The 17,527-nt window shown below is 38.7% G+C and overlaps 1 protein-coding gene across 2 annotated transcripts in view; it reads right to left on the minus strand.

Annotated features, from left to right (window-relative positions):
- Nucleotides 1-17,527, minus strand: part of LOC135409808 (complement C4-like) — a 59,845-nt gene that overhangs the window by 2,279 nt on the left and 40,039 nt on the right. For both annotated transcript variants that reach the window (XM_064645814.1, XM_064645813.1), the window contains 16 exons: nucleotides 16,696-16,899; nucleotides 15,065-15,140; nucleotides 14,490-14,646; nucleotides 13,062-13,157; nucleotides 12,575-12,743; nucleotides 11,440-11,606; nucleotides 10,840-10,998; nucleotides 10,205-10,264; nucleotides 9,652-9,745; nucleotides 8,770-8,935; nucleotides 7,400-7,487; nucleotides 6,698-6,772; nucleotides 5,561-5,669; nucleotides 4,575-4,664; nucleotides 4,117-4,209; nucleotides 3,313-3,396 (listed from right to left, as the gene is read on the minus strand). In XM_064645814.1, the coding sequence (XP_064501884.1) occupies nucleotides 3,313-3,396; nucleotides 4,117-4,209; nucleotides 4,575-4,664; nucleotides 5,561-5,669; nucleotides 6,698-6,772; nucleotides 7,400-7,487; nucleotides 8,770-8,935; nucleotides 9,652-9,745; nucleotides 10,205-10,264; nucleotides 10,840-10,998; nucleotides 11,440-11,606; nucleotides 12,575-12,743; nucleotides 13,062-13,157; nucleotides 14,490-14,646; nucleotides 15,065-15,140; nucleotides 16,696-16,899 (1,887 nt within the window). The remainder of the gene's footprint in view (nucleotides 1-3,312; nucleotides 3,397-4,116; nucleotides 4,210-4,574; nucleotides 4,665-5,560; nucleotides 5,670-6,697; nucleotides 6,773-7,399; nucleotides 7,488-8,769; nucleotides 8,936-9,651; nucleotides 9,746-10,204; nucleotides 10,265-10,839; nucleotides 10,999-11,439; nucleotides 11,607-12,574; nucleotides 12,744-13,061; nucleotides 13,158-14,489; nucleotides 14,647-15,064; nucleotides 15,141-16,695; nucleotides 16,900-17,527) is intronic.

Raw genomic sequence — 17,527 nt, forward strand, 5'->3', positions numbered from 1 at the left:
GTAGCCCACAAGGCACAACCCTTTGGGATCATTTGCCCCACTGCCCCACTCCCATATTTCACTTGGGATTTGAAGCTTGACATGGGGATAAATGTCCATGCTTTGATAGGATATGTTTCCCTTAGCATTACCTGACAAAAAGTAAGCCACTTTTGCCTTAGCTGGTTGTCTTGGCCTCTGCAGTAGTTATTGAAGGAGGTGTTTTGCTATAGACCTTAGGACTTTTCAGACGTTATGGAGTTTGTTTAAATCTCAGAGATTGAAGGAAAAGCCAAGGAAAATAGAAAATGTGCTGCCTTCTATTTCAGATTTCTCAGGCTCAGAGTGGCCTTAAAAGCTAGGATACTAAATTCAAATATCTTGTGGCTTAACAATGCAGCAGATAGTATTAAAATCTCACTCTCTGTAGTACATTTGACCTGAACTTCACTGATGTAGCCTTTACGCCTTTCCCTCTAATCTGATACATAGGACATGCTCCTGGTGATCTCCATGTTAAAATAATTTAGAAGATTCTGCTCTGGATCCTGTCCCAGAAGATTATTCATTCAGAACTGCATTGCACACTAGAAGTGAGCATCCAAGGCAGACGAGAGGGCTGCTCTGGTACTGCAATGACATGAGAGCTGGAAAGATGCTTATTCATCAGACCAATTTCAGGCCATGAAGATATTGTGTTGTTTAACTAGGACAACAGTTTTCAAAGTCCATTTGGAAAAAAATGCAAATAACTCCAATATTCTACTTGCTTACTCTCTTTCTAACTATAATTTGAAATGTCCTGGTGATAAATTCCATATTAAACCAGCTTGAATCACAGGTAAGGCACCACAGTCTTTCTATCAGTTAACAGAAACTTGTGCAGCTTCTGCTCTCTGAAGTATTATATTAAAAGTGTGGGAAGTCTAGTATTCAAAATAAACCCCTAAAAGGAGAATAAAAACCTGAAGTAAAATATTTCGACATTAATAAGATTTCAGAGAATTTGACATGGACTGTGCAACCTAGCTTTAAGAACCTTATCTACTTCCTTAGTAAAACTTACACTGATTTTACAAATAGTACTTATACATCTACATTTTTCCAAAGAATAATAAGTACTTGAGGTTTTCTCACATAACCCAAGACCTTTTTGTTGTTCCCATGGTACATGGTGGACTGAATTTTCATTTTGTTCATGGAATGCAAAAATGGATCAGAACTTGAGAAAATTATCTTATTCCTCAGGTTCATTGGGCTTAAATTACCAAGGTGTTTCTCGGTTCATATGCTTTACAAATGCCCTAATGAAATTGAGACTGTGGCAATTGTAAGCATTTGAGTTGTTACTTTAACAGGTTATTACATAAATTTCAATTCTAAATATCTAATTAAAAAAATAATTAAAATATAATGTTTCAAAGCTTCTAAGCAGAATGTAAGGGGAACAATTACTTCAAATTTTAGAATCTATAATAGGAAACAAAAAAACTGGGGGTGGAAAAAAAAAGAAGAGTAAAAAGGATTCTATGCTATTTTGCACAGGCTATACTGTTCCTCTAAGAGGACTTCTAAAGAACTCATAGGACAGCATAAATATTAGCCACCCAAAACACATGTACTAATTCTATTATTAATCAAGGTAATCCTAGAACCACACATCTGCAAAATTCTCTCTTGCTGACTCCCAAACACAAATAAATGCTTCCATCTGTCTTCTGAACCAATCCTTTATTTCAAAGATTGATACTGAAATAATGACAGGGATCCAGGGAATGAGATTTTTACCCTAAGAATTCTCACCTACCCTTGGTGATGGCAACATAGGCCAACCTCACTCAAAAGAGACACAGAGAATACAGAAGATAATAACTCTAGTTCAGTCACAAGCTGATTTGGGTGCAACACCTTGCTTTTTCTTTATCATTGTGGCTTCATGCCTCCTGCCAGCCTTTCCCAAGCCTGCTGAAAGCCTGCTGCTCAGAAGCTGCATTAGACAGCACAAACCAAAGGGGATTTAAAAGTATGTGGGAATGGGAGAAGATGTCTTTTCCCTTCAACTTCGCATTCAAAGGGTATTTCTCTCAGCTACCAAGCAACAAAATTTTTCCAGTGCTTGCCTGTAAGTTGTGAGTACAAACGCTGTGGAACCCAGAGCTCTAAATCCTTTAAATCCTGTAGGTATTCTAAAGAGATTAATGAAACTTTCCCACAGAATACCATAATTTCCCATAGCCAGTATTTTGATCACTAGGTGCATTATCATTTCCCTGCATAGGGAAAGCCCTATATGTCAGATACTCTCTCTGGATTCATAAAGAGTGGGCCTGATTTTCCAACAAGAACTGAACATTGGGCACACAAGTTGTGTGCCATAAAGTACTGTGTGGCATTGCCAGTCCCCTTAGCAAAGACTGATGGAATGAGTTAATTATTCTGTTCCAGAGAGGGAAGGATTCAAAACCTTTGAAGTTCCTTTTTAAAGGCAATCTCTGGCTGCCAAACCCAAAAATGGCAACTGCATGATACCACAATGGCTGCAATTTGAGATGTCATGTGAGAGCTTCCCCAGAAATTATTGTGAAGAGTATCAGTGTTCACTGATGCTGCTGATTAAGTTCACATGGGAGCAGCTGGGATGACAGGCCTGCAAAACAACATTGCCTAAGTGCAAATATTTACACTGCACCTAAAGAAGCAGAAAGGCTTCTTTGTTGTTATCACAATCATTAAATTGAAGTTATAGAAGTTTTCCTGTGTTCATTGACTTGAGGCAAGTCATTGTGGACAACTCAGGCTATTCTTCAAGGATTGCAATTGTTTCATGATTAATTGAGTAATAAGCATGTCAAATCTTAATCTAGTATCAGAACAGAGGCCAGTGAATATGTGTAGACTAGAAAAAATATGAATCAGTAGTAGTCTATAAAGTTAACTAGTTGGTGCAGAAGTCCTAATATCCACACTAAGCATGTTTTTTTTAGAGGGTTTATCTTAGACTAACTCTAGTTTGGAGCCATGGACTCAGTGCAGCTAGAGCGTGTCTTCTAGTTTAGTTTCATCTGAAAGGACGAAGCTCACATGCTCTGGGATTGCACAATGTGCAATCATGCACAGTGTGAACAAAAAACTGTCCCTGAGCCGAACTGAACAATGAGGCAGATACACCAAATCTTGCAATAAATCAACCTTCTTGAAAGCCTAGTGTAGAAGTGCATCTGACCCTACTTTCTGCAGCAAAAGATGGTATCTGCATGGCTCATACTGGCTAACGTTCAATCAACCTAGTTCTCCTACAGGTGAATGAAAGAAATCAAAGATTTTTATACTTACTGGCTTTAAGGATTCTGTGGATTTTGGCCTCATAGTAATCAAAAACATTCTTCTTTGTACTGTTGAGGATCTCCACCTCATACGCTGCAACCAAATGGAAACATGAAATTGCATCCAAAGACTGAGAAATAGGTATGCTTTTACCAAGTGTCTATACAGAGGTCGTCTATTCACAAATCATGGGAGTATGAAAGACAACTTTCATACTTTTAGAAGCTCCGGTATTAATGAAGACCTTATAGATTTGTATTCCTTTTTTGTATTTTTTTCAAGGAAGCTCCTCTATGATTATCTTTTAATTTTTTTTCCTGTCCTACTGTTAGAATCTAACTTACCAAAGCTGCTCAACCAGTTTTCCTTCAGTAGCTCTTCCAATTTTCCATCCAAAGAAGAGGTCAGAAAGGCAAATTAACAAAGGAGAAAATATTCATCTAGCTCTGTAGAAAGAGCTGCTGAGCTATGGTATGCTATGTAGAGTCTATTCTTTATCTACATCCTGTAACACGAGGGATGCAAGGCAAGGTGATATTCACACCATGTTTTTTTAATAAACCCTGTAACATTATGTTGTCAATTCTTCCTTCCCCCAGCATCCCCTGTATCTTTCCAAGGCCTTTACTTTCCATTTCACCCCTCTGATGGCTACAATAGCACATGCCTTCATTTCATCTCCTTAGCCAGTAGGCCACATACAGAAATCCTACTCAATTCAGGAGAGGTCTGGGCATAAAAAAAAATACAAATTTATCCTTATGAAGAAGAACTGTGTTTAAACTAAGTTGACAGTTGTCTGTCATGTCTTACCATAATCTGCAGTAGGTTGGTAGCAGGCAAAATTAAAACGTGTAGTTTCTGTTACAGTTTTACTGAAAGTTGATCTTTGTCTTGGGCAGGGACCTGGAGTGAAGAAAATAAGTGATACGTCTGTCTCTGTAGACATGGACATGTAGACAGATATAGTTTACACATACACATTCACACCACAATATAACAGATAATAAAATGGCAGAACAACTTTCTTAGAGGTGCGATAAAGGGTTTTTACATAGGTGTGCACATATATATATATACACACACATATTGCATTCAGCTATCAAAAGATCAAATTCAATTTGATACTGAACATACTAGAGGACGCACTGTGTCCTGTATTATGTATTAGTATAATTGTAATGGTCCTTTCTGGACTTAACAATTTCCATGTTAATGGTTCCTTGAAGTATCTATCTTCTTTTAGATCTGCCTATGTAGTAATTCCTTACCTTCTGCACACTGGCAAACCTTGGCATGGCACACCTTTGAAAGCATGGCACTGTGCTTGGGAGCACTGTAGAATACACTGCACTTTCTGTCTATGTAGAAGAAACAAAACAGCTTGTCTCAGAGCTCAGGTGGAAAAGCCTGTACAGTAGAATCTACATCTGCAGGTCAACTTTTCTCCCTGGTCCAGGGAAAGGAGAGTACTAAGGGATAGAATGCACATCAGCAGTCCACAAAGACCTATAGCTTAGGCACATAGAGTACAGGGGTCACCTTGCTTTTCAGTTGGGCAATAGTTTTTTTGTTCAGTTTGGGTAAATTTTGTTCAGGTATTTTTTTTTTAAGTTGCACTCTTCTCTCCCTCCCCACTCCCCTGCCATTTTTATTGTTCCCTGTGAAAATCATTAGACCACAGAACTACAGTGGGCACTGCACTGTTTCAGAAGATCGGATCACCAACAGCTAGTGGTTTAAAGCCAGTGTAAACTGTCTTGGACCCCTCAGTTTAGGCAAAGTCTACTTTCACCTAATTTTCAAATATTGTTTGCATAACTCTGGCAAATGGGGATGATTTGCATTTAACCTTCTTTGAATGGAGAACAAGACTGACTTCTCCAGCAAGCACAGTACATAAATAAAACCTCTAAGGTTGCTTATCTTAGACAGTCAAACTGAAAACAAAATGTGACTGAAACATGCTTAAAATCACCAGAAGAAACAGGAACTCAGGAAACCTGATTTAAAAATCCATAAGTGTAAAAATTTTTTTTTCATTCCATTTGAAATAATGGACCTTCCTGAGAGGATCTCTATTTAGATAATCTTAAGCCCTGGTAGTGCAAGACAGTATGCAAAGCAGGTTATTTTATCACTAGATAAAATTATGTGGCTTCACACACTACATCAAAATCACTTTTATATAGACTGGAGGGGTTTTTTTGAGGGTCTCTCTTTCAAGCAGTTATGCATCATTTTTCTGTGCCCTTACCAGGACTGTAAAAATCATAAAGGATGGCATTTGCTGGCTGAACCAAGCCCATGGGATTGATTTGCTTTGCCCCAAATGATATACAGTCTGGGTCTGGTCCACTTGTGAGCTGGAGGAAAAAGGAACAGTAGTTTTGATGAGAAAACTAACTCTCTCTCCTCAGTCAATTCCTTATTCATTTGTACCTGTGCTAGTTTTTGAACGCTTGTTTCTGATGGCATAGAAACTGGTATCGGTACCGTCAGCTTGAAGGAGACTTTTCCTTCCATGATTTTACTGGGAGATTTTGTGCATGAGTTAAGACTCAAAAAGTAGTTTTGTAAGATGTGTGCAGGTCTTCTCTGCCTGCAATTGTCTGATCTGGACTCACATCTTTGGTACTTCGGGGTTTACTTTTCAGCTTTTTCCTAAAGCCACCTTGCACAGGAGTTATGGGTGTTAAATATGTTCCCTTGTGCCAGCGGCCACCAGTATATACACTTTCTTTAGTAAACTGCTAAGGTCTGAGACAGATTTTGACATATGTTAAATGAACAAATTATCTAGGAAAGTCATAGCAATAATAACATTTACATTTTTTCATTTGTCTATTATCTAATATTAAAAAAAAATAAAAATCACTGCCCATGTGTGCTTTCTACGAGGAACTCCTGTTTTGACTGTAGAGGTGAAGCAACTCAGGTGGGTATAGGGTGGAGTCATTATCCAAAATGTTGGGAAATACACACAGAAACTATGAGTCTTGATGATTATATTTGTTTATCACTATATGAATCTTGATCTTGACATGCAAGTTGTCCATGTGGAATTTACAGGACCACCAGTTAACACTTTTGTTAATCATGCACAAAAAGTATCCCTTCTTACTAGAGAGGGAGAGGATTTCTCTTTTTATTTGAGCCAGTGATCAAATCTCAAATATGGACTATATCTCCTGGAATATAAAAAGGTGGAAGATGAAGGTGTATGCTTCCCTTCTTTCCCTCCTCTGTTTTTTCAATTGAGCCATTCAATAATAATATATAACAGAAAATACAGAAAGGTAGTGGAGTGTGAAAAATATAATCATTGGCTTTAAAAAAAGTCTATAAGCTATCCGAGATGGCAGGGATTAGAAAATCATTGGGTTTGCTTTACCTCACCAAAGTAGAGCAAAACCTTCCCTTCCTTGTACTCATAGTGCTGAATGTACTGGTCTGAAGCTGTCACCAACTGCAGGAAAACAAAGAAACAAACAAATCAGAACAAAACCCTGGCAGAACAGGAATACTACAACCTGTATATACTGGTTTGCTTTGTTCAGCTGTTTGCTTTATTCTGCCCTCTTACTTCCTCCCTAAAGGAGACAATCCCTGAGAGCCTGAAACTGGGCAAACCTGCCCCAATAAACCAGGTTCCAGAACCCAAAACTCTGTAGCCACGTTTTTAGAGCGCCGTGTCCCCCTATCTCCTTGTCACTGTGCTCTGCCATCAACCACCTCTAAGACGTACTTGCCTTTCCCCCTGCAAGCACAGGGTGCACTGTCCTGGCATGTCGCAGGACAACAGTGCCAGTGGGGACAGTAATATGTGTGACGGACAGGCATGTATTTAAGTGCCCTGCTGAGCTTTGCCCTAATTTCTCTTACAAGGGACTAAGAAGGTTGAACTCTGTTCACCATAAGCTTTGCATTTGTTGTATATATTCAGCAAATATTTTATCAGAACATGAAGAATAATGAAAATCTGCTTTTCCAAAATCTGTTTTCCCTTGTTTATTCTATGGACTTCTGAAAGATTTTGAAAGACAAATTTTCTAAAAGGGCTGTGAAAGATTGCACAGAAAAGTGTGTTTTTAACCTGTTCGAGATCCTTTGTGTCAGGCTCCAAGCCACTCAGCAGAGTGAGATCAACCAGGGACATCTTTGGTGCTTTGGAACCTGTGGACCTTTATAAAGGAGATGGTCAGCAGTGAATATCTGCACTGAACAGCCAGGTTTCTTTGAAGAGTTTGGCTTTTCAGGCTTGCTAATGGTGAAACAAAACATTCTGCTCCATTTAACTTTCCAAAGTGGATTTTAATTTGAAAATTAGTTGCCTACTTCATTAGGAGTCATGAGGCAAAATTAGTAATCTCAACTGGTCAAACGGCCATTCAAAACCCAGGTGTCTTGCCTGAGCTTCTCATATAGGCTTTCTGAACTTCAGAACTTTTTATTTTGGCACCCTCCTTTTCCCATAAGAGTTGTACCACAGTGTAGGGAAGAATTGGTGATGTAGTTTGTGCCTTCAGTTTTTCTCCTGTGTCTTAACTACAAGAAAGGGAGCTTCATACTATTGTTTAAGCCTTACCCTAACACTCAACAGTGTGCTATGGAACAGTGGTTCTGGTAGTTGATAAATGTTACGTAGTAATTAATGGGGAAAACGATGCTTTGGCCAGTACACAATTCACTGAATATATGTTTAATGAGTGGGAGTGAAACTTGGGAATTAGGGTAACTAATTCCCATTCCTCTGCTGCCATTGTTCATGCCATTGTCTGGGAGGGGGGATAAAACCACTGTCATCAAAGCTTTGCCGAAAGTCAATGGAAAAATGAAATTCTACTGGGGAGTAAAACCTGCTTCTGCTACCTTGCACCTCTCTAGAAGGGGAATCCAGAATAGCCACCACTTTGTGCTTCTGAGACCCATGCCAGTCAGTGAGCAAAAGACAGGTGTTTCAGAGTTATTCTGCATGGGAGGATTTCTTTCTTACTACCTCTGGCCTTGCCAACTTCTTGATTGCTACAATAGGATATCCTATCTTCCTCCCCTGCTCTCTCAGCTAGTAGTAGACATATTTTCTTTCTTATAAGGCCAGAATTTGACTGCGAAGGAAGTAACAGCATCTTTCCAGAAACTCTGTAAATGTGTTACTACTGTATTCCAGTTGTATTTACTTTATTTAATAAAAGACTTATTTCAAATGATTAGCCTGACAGGTGCTTTAGAGTCGTCCCAGAGTCTGATGGGGCAGAATCTGCAGTGGACATCTGAAGTATATGCAAATCATGTAAACCTCATAATTGTGTGGAAATCCTTTCTCCTGCCATGGGAGCGAGGACACAGACTCTTAGTGTATTCAGACTCACAGAAGATCACCATGTTGGATGCTGAGTTTGTGAATATGAAGAGGGTGACCAAGGAGAATTACAAACAAATGAAGAGCTGGTCTTGCAGACATACCTGACACAGACTTTGTACCGCAGTGATTCTACTTTACTGGGAGTGATGGCATCCCTTTTCCTTCTGCTGTGGATATCAAACCACTCTATGCCAGAAAGCCCCTCAAATGTGCTGTTTTCTGCAGCAATCAAGTCCTCACCATTGTTTTCATCAGAGTATTCAGCTTCTGGAGGTGAGAAATATGATCAGCCATGCATAAATTTGCCTGAGGGCTTGGTAATTTGGCTCCTCATGGTATAATGATAAATATCGGTTGGAAGTCATGCCATCACTGTGGGTTTTATAAAAGTTTGCTGTACACCATCTCAGTATTTCCAATTAATTCAGATTTAGAATTTTAGGGATAACTAGAGTAAGAATGACCAACAAATGTAGCTAAGTATGGAGTTTAGGCTATGAATAAATTTGTAAAGGACAATCCCTCCCTCCAAAAGTTAACTATTCAAACAGAAAAAAAATGCAGACAAAGGCAGAGATGATGATGAATGTATACTTCAAGGGATGGAAAACACATTATTGCTCATATGAAAAACCTATGACAAATCTGCCTCGAAGAGTTTTAAAGGCACATGGTAGGTCCCTTATTAGCCAGGGAACTGAGCTGGGCTTTACCTTCTGTGAAGGGAGTTCACCTCCTGTTCTTCAAGAAGAGTTTCTAGTTCTGTAATATTAAGTATCTGCTGCACCTACAGTCACTCTGATAGTTATTATATTATTACAAATAATAATAAGTTAAATGAAAGAATAGCTAGGGAGAGTTCAGGGGCTTCTATCTTTCCTTGTGATAATTCTCACTTTCCGCAGCTGGAAAGCTGTGAATTATCATTAGCAGCTGGCCAAACATGTCACCTTTGAGACCCAATCACTGCCCCTTTCACTTACCAGAGTACTTGATGCTCCCTTCCATTTCCACCGTCAAAATCAAATCATTGCAGGTATTGTTCTTCAGCTCAGAAGACCAGTACATCTTTAATATCTAAGACAAACACACGAACAGCAAGCCACTAAAAATATCATTTAAAGGACAAGGGATTTACTCATCCAGGACTTGAAGAAATGTTGATGGGACATGGAAGTGTGGAGAGAAAGACCAGTCTCCCAGAGGCTCAGAATGGTCACAGAGGACTGTCACGGGTATAAGCATGTGCAATTCACAAATGGTGTGGGACCCCTTTGAGGTAACTCTCTATTCCCAACCACAAAGAGGTCTTTCAAACTCCAGCTGCCTCTATCAGCATTGACATTTCAAAGATTTAATAAATTTAAAGACAAGAAAAATTGCCTCCCCATAAGGGCAGGCTTTAGACCATGAATTTTAGAAATTTGGAGGTAGGAACATGAAGGTTGAGGTCATGGCAAGTGATCTTTCACTCAGTTTTCAAAAAGGGATTAAAAGAAGTCCAGTTAGACTCTGGATTTTGAATTTGCAACTTACACTCATTGTCCCACTTCCTCTGCCATGTACCGATACTTCAAGTTTTCTCCCAAGTTCAAACTGCAAAGCAAGGGGAAAAAAAATACTTAGTCTGTGCTCAGCATTTGATCTGTGGATTTCCTGTCATCTTGCCTTTACCCCTCCAAAATGGGGTAGGGAAAACTTTTAGCTATGGAGTTATAAGACCTCAAGTTTCATAACATTTTAAATGTGCTGAGCTGGTACATCTTACTCTGCTGTTTAGGGCTCAATAGACATATTTTATCAACTTTACTCTCCCCTCTGTAGCCTGGATTTGATATTTTCACAGTTCCCAGCACACTGAAGATCAGAATATTCCCCTTCTTGCTCATTTCCTAGCAAGACCTGGTCTCCTGGCTGCTCTTCACTGTTAGGGGAGATTCACATCATCAAAGTCCTTGAAGAGGCAAGAGAAAGCACCTCTAAAGTGTGCTGCTAAGCACCTGTTGTTTTTTTTTTTCTTTAAAAATATTCTGTTGTTTTACAGATTAAATTATTTAAAGGTATTATAAGCCAACTCCATCATGGTTGCTTAACATGAGAAAACCCAGGTCAGATGATCCAGTTTCTCCCGTTTGAGGACAAAAAGTTTGAAACAAGGGATTGTTGTGTACCTCTGTCTGCTTCTGAAACTCTTCATCAGTATCAGTCAGAACAATGGTGTAGTCATTTTGTCTTCCAGGTGTTCCCAGTTTGACAGTCAGGTCAGTGGAAGCAGTGTTCAATGTCTGGATGCTGTATGCTGACAGAGCTTCTAAGGCCACTACTGTGTCCTAGGTGAGAAAGAAGCGCAAAAAACGTAATAATTACGCCACATTATTTCAACAACATGTAGGATGACATTATCAGTCACCTTGGACTGCTCAATTTTATGCTTTTTCCTGCTTTGAAGTTCTCCTGTATCTGTTCCTACCTGCACAGACTGTTAATCCTATTTCCCAGCTTCTTCTTTTAGCACTAAAATTGTAAAACCACTGGAGTTCTGACCTTAGATTATCATAGGTCTTCATGAAGACAAAGAATCTTTGCTAGCTTTTAACCATTTTATTTTGGCTCATTGTTTATTAATGAGCCAAAATCTTTAGTGCTTCATGCACCAAAGAAGTTGAGGATTAACTGTTATAATGCTTTCAAATCTAAATGAAAAAATCTGTATGAGGCTTCTGTTTTCTTCCCCTTGCCCTAGAACTCCCCCTGGACTGGTGGTCAGGCACCTGTGTAGAGCAGTACCCTCCACCGTAGTTTCTTCTTTCTGTCAACCACGTAGCAATAGGCCTTGTGTACTCCATGTCTTTCAGGAGCAATGTTTGAAGCAGTGCATAGGCCGTGGTTTCCACTGAGACAGCATCGTTCCCATTTCCCCAGTAGCGCTGCTGCTTTGCTGCAAGAATAACTCAGTCTTGAATCTCCTTCATAGGGACATTTGCCAAGAATCACTATTGTTCTACACAGTAGGTATTTCATGTCATAGCACTGAGGGACCACAAGATACAGATGGTGTTGTGAGAGCAACAAATCCATTGAGAAGAAAAGATAATGGAAAAGGAAACCTATAACTTCCAATTTTTCAATTATCACAGTCTAATGAACCCACTGTACAGTGATGTCCATGTGATGGAGTGGTAGCATTGTGTCTGGTGGTTCCTGAGAGATAATAGTATTAATTATGCCCATAAATCCAGCCTTGAATAAGGACAACCATATTCCCTATACTTAAACTATGGCTATTAAACCATAATGTATTGCAAGAAATTTAGCAAATGTATTGGAAGAAATTAATAGGATGGCAGTGCTGCCACGCAGCCAACTAACCCAGCAGTCACCACATCCACACACTGGAGGACTAAGAGGTGACATCCGTGTGCAGCTGCAACAAAGCACTCCGAACTGGTGGGGGGCTTTGAAAGCAGGTGGTCTGGAAGAGACACCTTGCCTCTTGATCAGAAATCCAGTCTGGGCTACTGTTATATGTAGCTATTTTCTCATTTAAATTTTCTTCTTCCTCATTTGGCTTGGACTTTTTTTTTTCTTTTCCCCAAGGGGAGCAGAAAATGTAAATGAATATTTACCGTGGTATTGTCCAAGTTCCAGTGTCAGAGAAGATCATGATCCAAACTTCATTATGGTGTCACTTTGTAGTGATATTAATTATGCATATTACATATTAAAACATCAAAATTGACATATTTAATTATGTAATTTAAATAATTAAATATATTACACATATACATACATGTTTCTATAAAATGAAATGTTTCTCATTTACTTGAATATGTTTTGTTCATGTAAGTCTTCTCAGTGTTTCAATTAGGAAAAGTGCTTTCTAAAGGAATTTTTAAGGATGGTTACCTGCATCAAAAACAGAACAGTCCCTTAATTTTTCTTTCACAAACTGGGCTTCTTCACTATCAGACTGCACAAGTGTCAGAGCATAAGCCGTGATGACTGTAGAATAGCAGTCAGTATTTCTCGAAAGTTGATTTTTCATGTAATCCACTGCTCCTCTAATCCCTTCTACCTGTGAAAACAGAATGGATCCATTTGAAAAGATCACTGAGATCTACTAAGTTTTACTGCTGGCAAGAATACTAGGAAATTAGAATACTTCACTGTAGTAATTTTTGGGACAATTGTAATCACTTTTGCTTAGTGATTAAAGCCATTGATGATGGACTGTGTAGGTCGAAGCGCCTTGTACACTAGGCCATGGAATCTTTTCCTATACACCACAGATGTAAACAGATTTTATACTCCTGATTTGCAGTACTGCAAGAGATAGAAGAGTGGATATGCCATTGTGCAATAGCCTTCATACTTAAAGAGTCACGCTTCCTACCACATCAGGTAACTTGTAGACCTGGAGCGTCTGTTGCAATGCTATGGTTACAAAGGCTGTCATAGCCAAATCCTCTTCTGCTAACTTAATGCCACCCTGAAAGACAAAACATTAAAAGGGAAAGTTAAATGTACATGCTTATGATTAAATTTAGAAAATCACTTTTCATGAAGTAAAGGATCTTCTTGGAAAACCATCTGGCCACATACCATGTAGCTTTACCTTTAATTTTTCTCATTGTGTCCATCTAAGGTATATCTTCTATAGTGGCAGCTAGTTTTCATTAAACAGAAATTAGGAACCCACCATGTCCTTCAGCTGATAATCAAATATTTAATTATTTAACTTATAGTTTAAAATCTATAATTTGTCATTGAAATATTCATAGCTTCAATTTTCAAGCATTAGTTGGGTGGGGTTTTTTCTTTTCATTTCTCTAGTACTTTTTATGCACTTATTGCACACAGAACTTTTTTCCTGTAAAGGTATTTATGCACCAATACTAGATCATTTCTTATCCCTCTTCTTGATAAAGTAAACATAGTCCTTTCATTAGCTTTTTTTCCCCCCTGAAAACTCTTGAAGTATATGTAAAATAGAAGATAACTATCTCAGCATGAACATAGGTCAGAAAAAAATCAAAACCCTTTGGCCAGTTCTTGGGCTGTTTGTTTTTTTCCCCCCAACAGTGTTACATCAACTGTAAAACTGGATTTGAGGGGGAAAGCCTCACTACTTATTTGACACAGATAATTAATAATATTAATACATGTTTTTTTCATATATGGTCACTACAAAGGTAACTGCATTTTCAATGATTTTTGGAAGATGCACATTATTTCCATAGTCTAGATTCATGGACTGTATAAGAATTTTGTGTTTCTGGACAGTTATAGGGGATGTGTAGACTAAGATATGCAAGTGGAAATTCTGCTTAAGTATTAATATTTTCTTTTTTTCACCATGAGAGTGGTGAAATACTGAAACACGTTACCCAGAGAGACCAGGAGGTACTCAAGGCTCAACTGGACATGGCCCTGTACAATCTGATCTAACTAGATCTGTTTTGAGCAGGGTTTGGACTAAATGACCTCTGGATGTCCCTTCAAAATTAAATTATGATTCTATGGCTCTGTTGCCTTTGGCAATAAAAGGCTTACATTTTTACCAAACATATGGACCTCACAATTAATTTTCTAAGTGCTCTATAGGAATAGCTGCAAAAATTATCTAAGATTGGATGAAAAGATAAGGGTGGTGAAGTGCTAACTATGCATCTGACATAAAAGACCTTTTAACAAGTTAATTTTATATTACAGATTTATTTTCTTTAGATACATTTCTTGTTACTCAACAACTCAAAATATTCCTTTGAACCCCTAATAGCCCTAAATGAGCAACAGATTCTTCTAAATATGGATTACCTACCTGCATTGACCTGTCCAATACGGGGTGATGGTCGTGGAATGAACCATCTGCCTGCTGTTGATTAATCAAGTAGGAAATGGAGTTGAGTATGTGATTGTCTTGGACATCAATGTAATCTCTGCACCTTGTGAGTACTTTAACAATGAATGCAGTTAACCTGCACAAAAGAAAATTTTCCAGACTTGTGCTGACATATATTTATAGAAAACTATATCGACAGGAAAATAAACATACTAATTTTGTATACAGACTCATATTCAATACAGTCCACTCACTGGAACCTAGTGTGTTATTATTCAACATCAGCATGACCATTTCTACCCTGTGGCAAATGCAAAATAATCAGTGGTTCAGTATAAATCTCCTTCATCAAGGACTGAACATGCTCAGAGATTTTGTGGTTGACCATTCATGACAAAAGTATATAGGCAACACCATGTCCACCAGATCTTGAAAATCTATCCCCCTAGAAAAACTCCTGATGCATCAAAAGGTAATAGAGGTAACTCGGAAAAAAAACAACCAGATAAAGAAACAAAACCAAAAATAAAACCACAGAAAAAAAAATCACTTACCATACACTACTGGGGATTTTTTTAAATGCTCCGTAGGAGCCATCCACCTTCTGAAACTCAAGCAGTCTAGTATAACCTGCATGAAGAGGAGAGAACATAACTTTTCAGAGAATACCCATATTTACTGGGCATTTTCCTACATCACTTGCATTAGCATGAATATGTTCTGTATTGACTGGTGGAAGAGTTCATGGAGGTGTTCACTGGTGCATTAAGGAGGAAATGACTGTGTCAGCAGACTTTGACACAGAAAAAGCACTAGGCTTAGAAGGTCCTCTGTCTTGTTTGGCTTAATTGAGCCATGAGAATAACCTTAAAACTGCAGATACCTATGGTTACAAAGCATTTTCTGTGTAGTGAATCTTGGGAAACTTATTTCCTCTTATTGACAACTTTTCAAGCTGTTGACTTTATAGCACATTGAATCAGAAAGTATACAAAACATCATCTATTTCATCATACACAGCCTCAGAAATCATGGCCTCTGATCTTGACTGCTATTGTCCTGACAAAGTCTGTATCACAGCCACAACTCATTTTTTACACTAATGAACTTCAATAAGAATCAATAAAAGCATAATATAGGGACTAAATGATGCTGATAATACCAAATACTCATTAGCAGGATCTCATATCACTTTAGGCAGTCTTAGATAAATAGGCAAAGACCTCCATGCAGCAACTGCTAGCATGTTTTTAATCCCTATTTATATACTTATTTTTCACTGTTGAAATGTGTGCCACATGTCTGAATATCACGAAGACAGGCATGTAATATTGCTTTATGCCATAAGCACATCACTGCAGTTAGAAAGATCAGCTGTACCTGCTGCAACACTGGCAACTCTCAGGCTCTGTGTTAGTGCCTGAGAGTTAGTGAGCTGGAACACTTCCACATACTGTGGTTCTGGCTTTACCATTTAATAGTATCTTTGGATCACATCTTGGAGTGGACTCTTCGAGAAGAAGACTTGCAGGTGTCTTCTCCCTAAGGAAACTCCCTCCCTGGGTTGGGCCAAGGCTGCTGAAGCCATTCTAGCTTATGTGATGATGAGTACGGGAGTGTGGAAGCAAAAGTGTCAGTATCATGATTAGCATTGGGAATTTCCTTTGTGATACTTCTTTTGACAGCCACAGACAGAGATGTCTACATCCCAGCTGGGCATCCTAAGCACTGTCTGTGACTCGTGGGGAGAAATAAGTCTTTTTAGGACATGATTCATCTTTATCCATTTTGAACTTGTACATTAGGAGGAAATGAAGGACTGGCCTTTGCTATCCATTTACTCTGAAAAGAGCTGACATTAATCAGCTCAGATTTTACTTTCTACTTCTGAATTAGGCAAGAGGGAGGATGGATGGTGAACATCAATACCTGTCCACTGCCAGATGCTGGCAAATAGTCTCTCAAGTCCTCCTCACAAGTTCTGTTTGCAGATTGTCAGAGGCATTTCTTTGTGGCTGTGACATTGGTCACTCCTTCACCAAGTAAAAACAATCAGCGTGCAGTGCAAAATGATGACAAAAATCCCATCTTTTGGGCTCTGGTTTGGTTTTTTTTTGTTTTGTTTTGTTTGTTTGTTATTTTGGGGTTTGTTTGGTTTTTTTTTCCCCCCTCTTTGTCTGCATACCTTGTTCAATCATACTAATGGCTTCCTGCTTCCGTTCAGGATTAAAGTTCACCCACTGCTCACTGGCATCCAAGTACTCAATAGCGTAGACTGCAGGGGCCATTGTGACCATTGTTTGCTCTGCACAGCCTGTGGGCACTTGAATAAGTTTCTCCACTCCAGTAAGACTAAGACAATTTTCAACAGACTTGTCCATAATATTCCCTGTTGTAAAAAACATAAGCCATAATACACACCATATTTAAAATTGGGTGGTGTAATACGAAGAAAGGTGATAATAACTATAGGTTGACATTCCAGCATGGCCTGATACTCCTCACCATTAAACACTGTTTTTAGCTACCTAAGACTTTGTAAAGCTGAAGAAGAACAAGGATGAGGTGCCAGGCCCTGGGAAAGCTGGAGAAAGGAGGCTGGCACAATGAAGGAGTATGAAAGAGAAAGAGTCCCAAGGCTGCTGGAGGCAGAGAAGCAAGGAAAGGGGGAAAGATTGGTGCATGGGGTTTGGGCTGGAAAATTCCTGTCAAACCAGACATGATCCTCCCACAGAGGGGAAGAGTGATTGTACATTAATCATGCCAAACCTTTTGTGTATTTTTTTTCTCTCTGCAATTTTATCATTTGATGAATTCACACATCCCTGTACTTTAGCTCAGGGATTTGAAGTGGAAGCCAATACCCTTTGTGCCACAAATGCATTATTTTCCATTTTCTGGGGAAAACAGTAATTATCCCTAATAAAACTGCTTGCTAATAGATGTTTTTAAAATACGTATACATGCATATATATATGTACGTATACAGTTATTGGATTAAATTACTATATGATTAT

Source organism: Pseudopipra pipra, chromosome 2, assembly GCF_036250125.1.
Source record: "Pseudopipra pipra isolate bDixPip1 chromosome 2, bDixPip1.hap1, whole genome shotgun sequence".
NCBI classification, from domain to species: domain Eukaryota; kingdom Metazoa; phylum Chordata; class Aves; order Passeriformes; family Pipridae; genus Pseudopipra; species Pseudopipra pipra.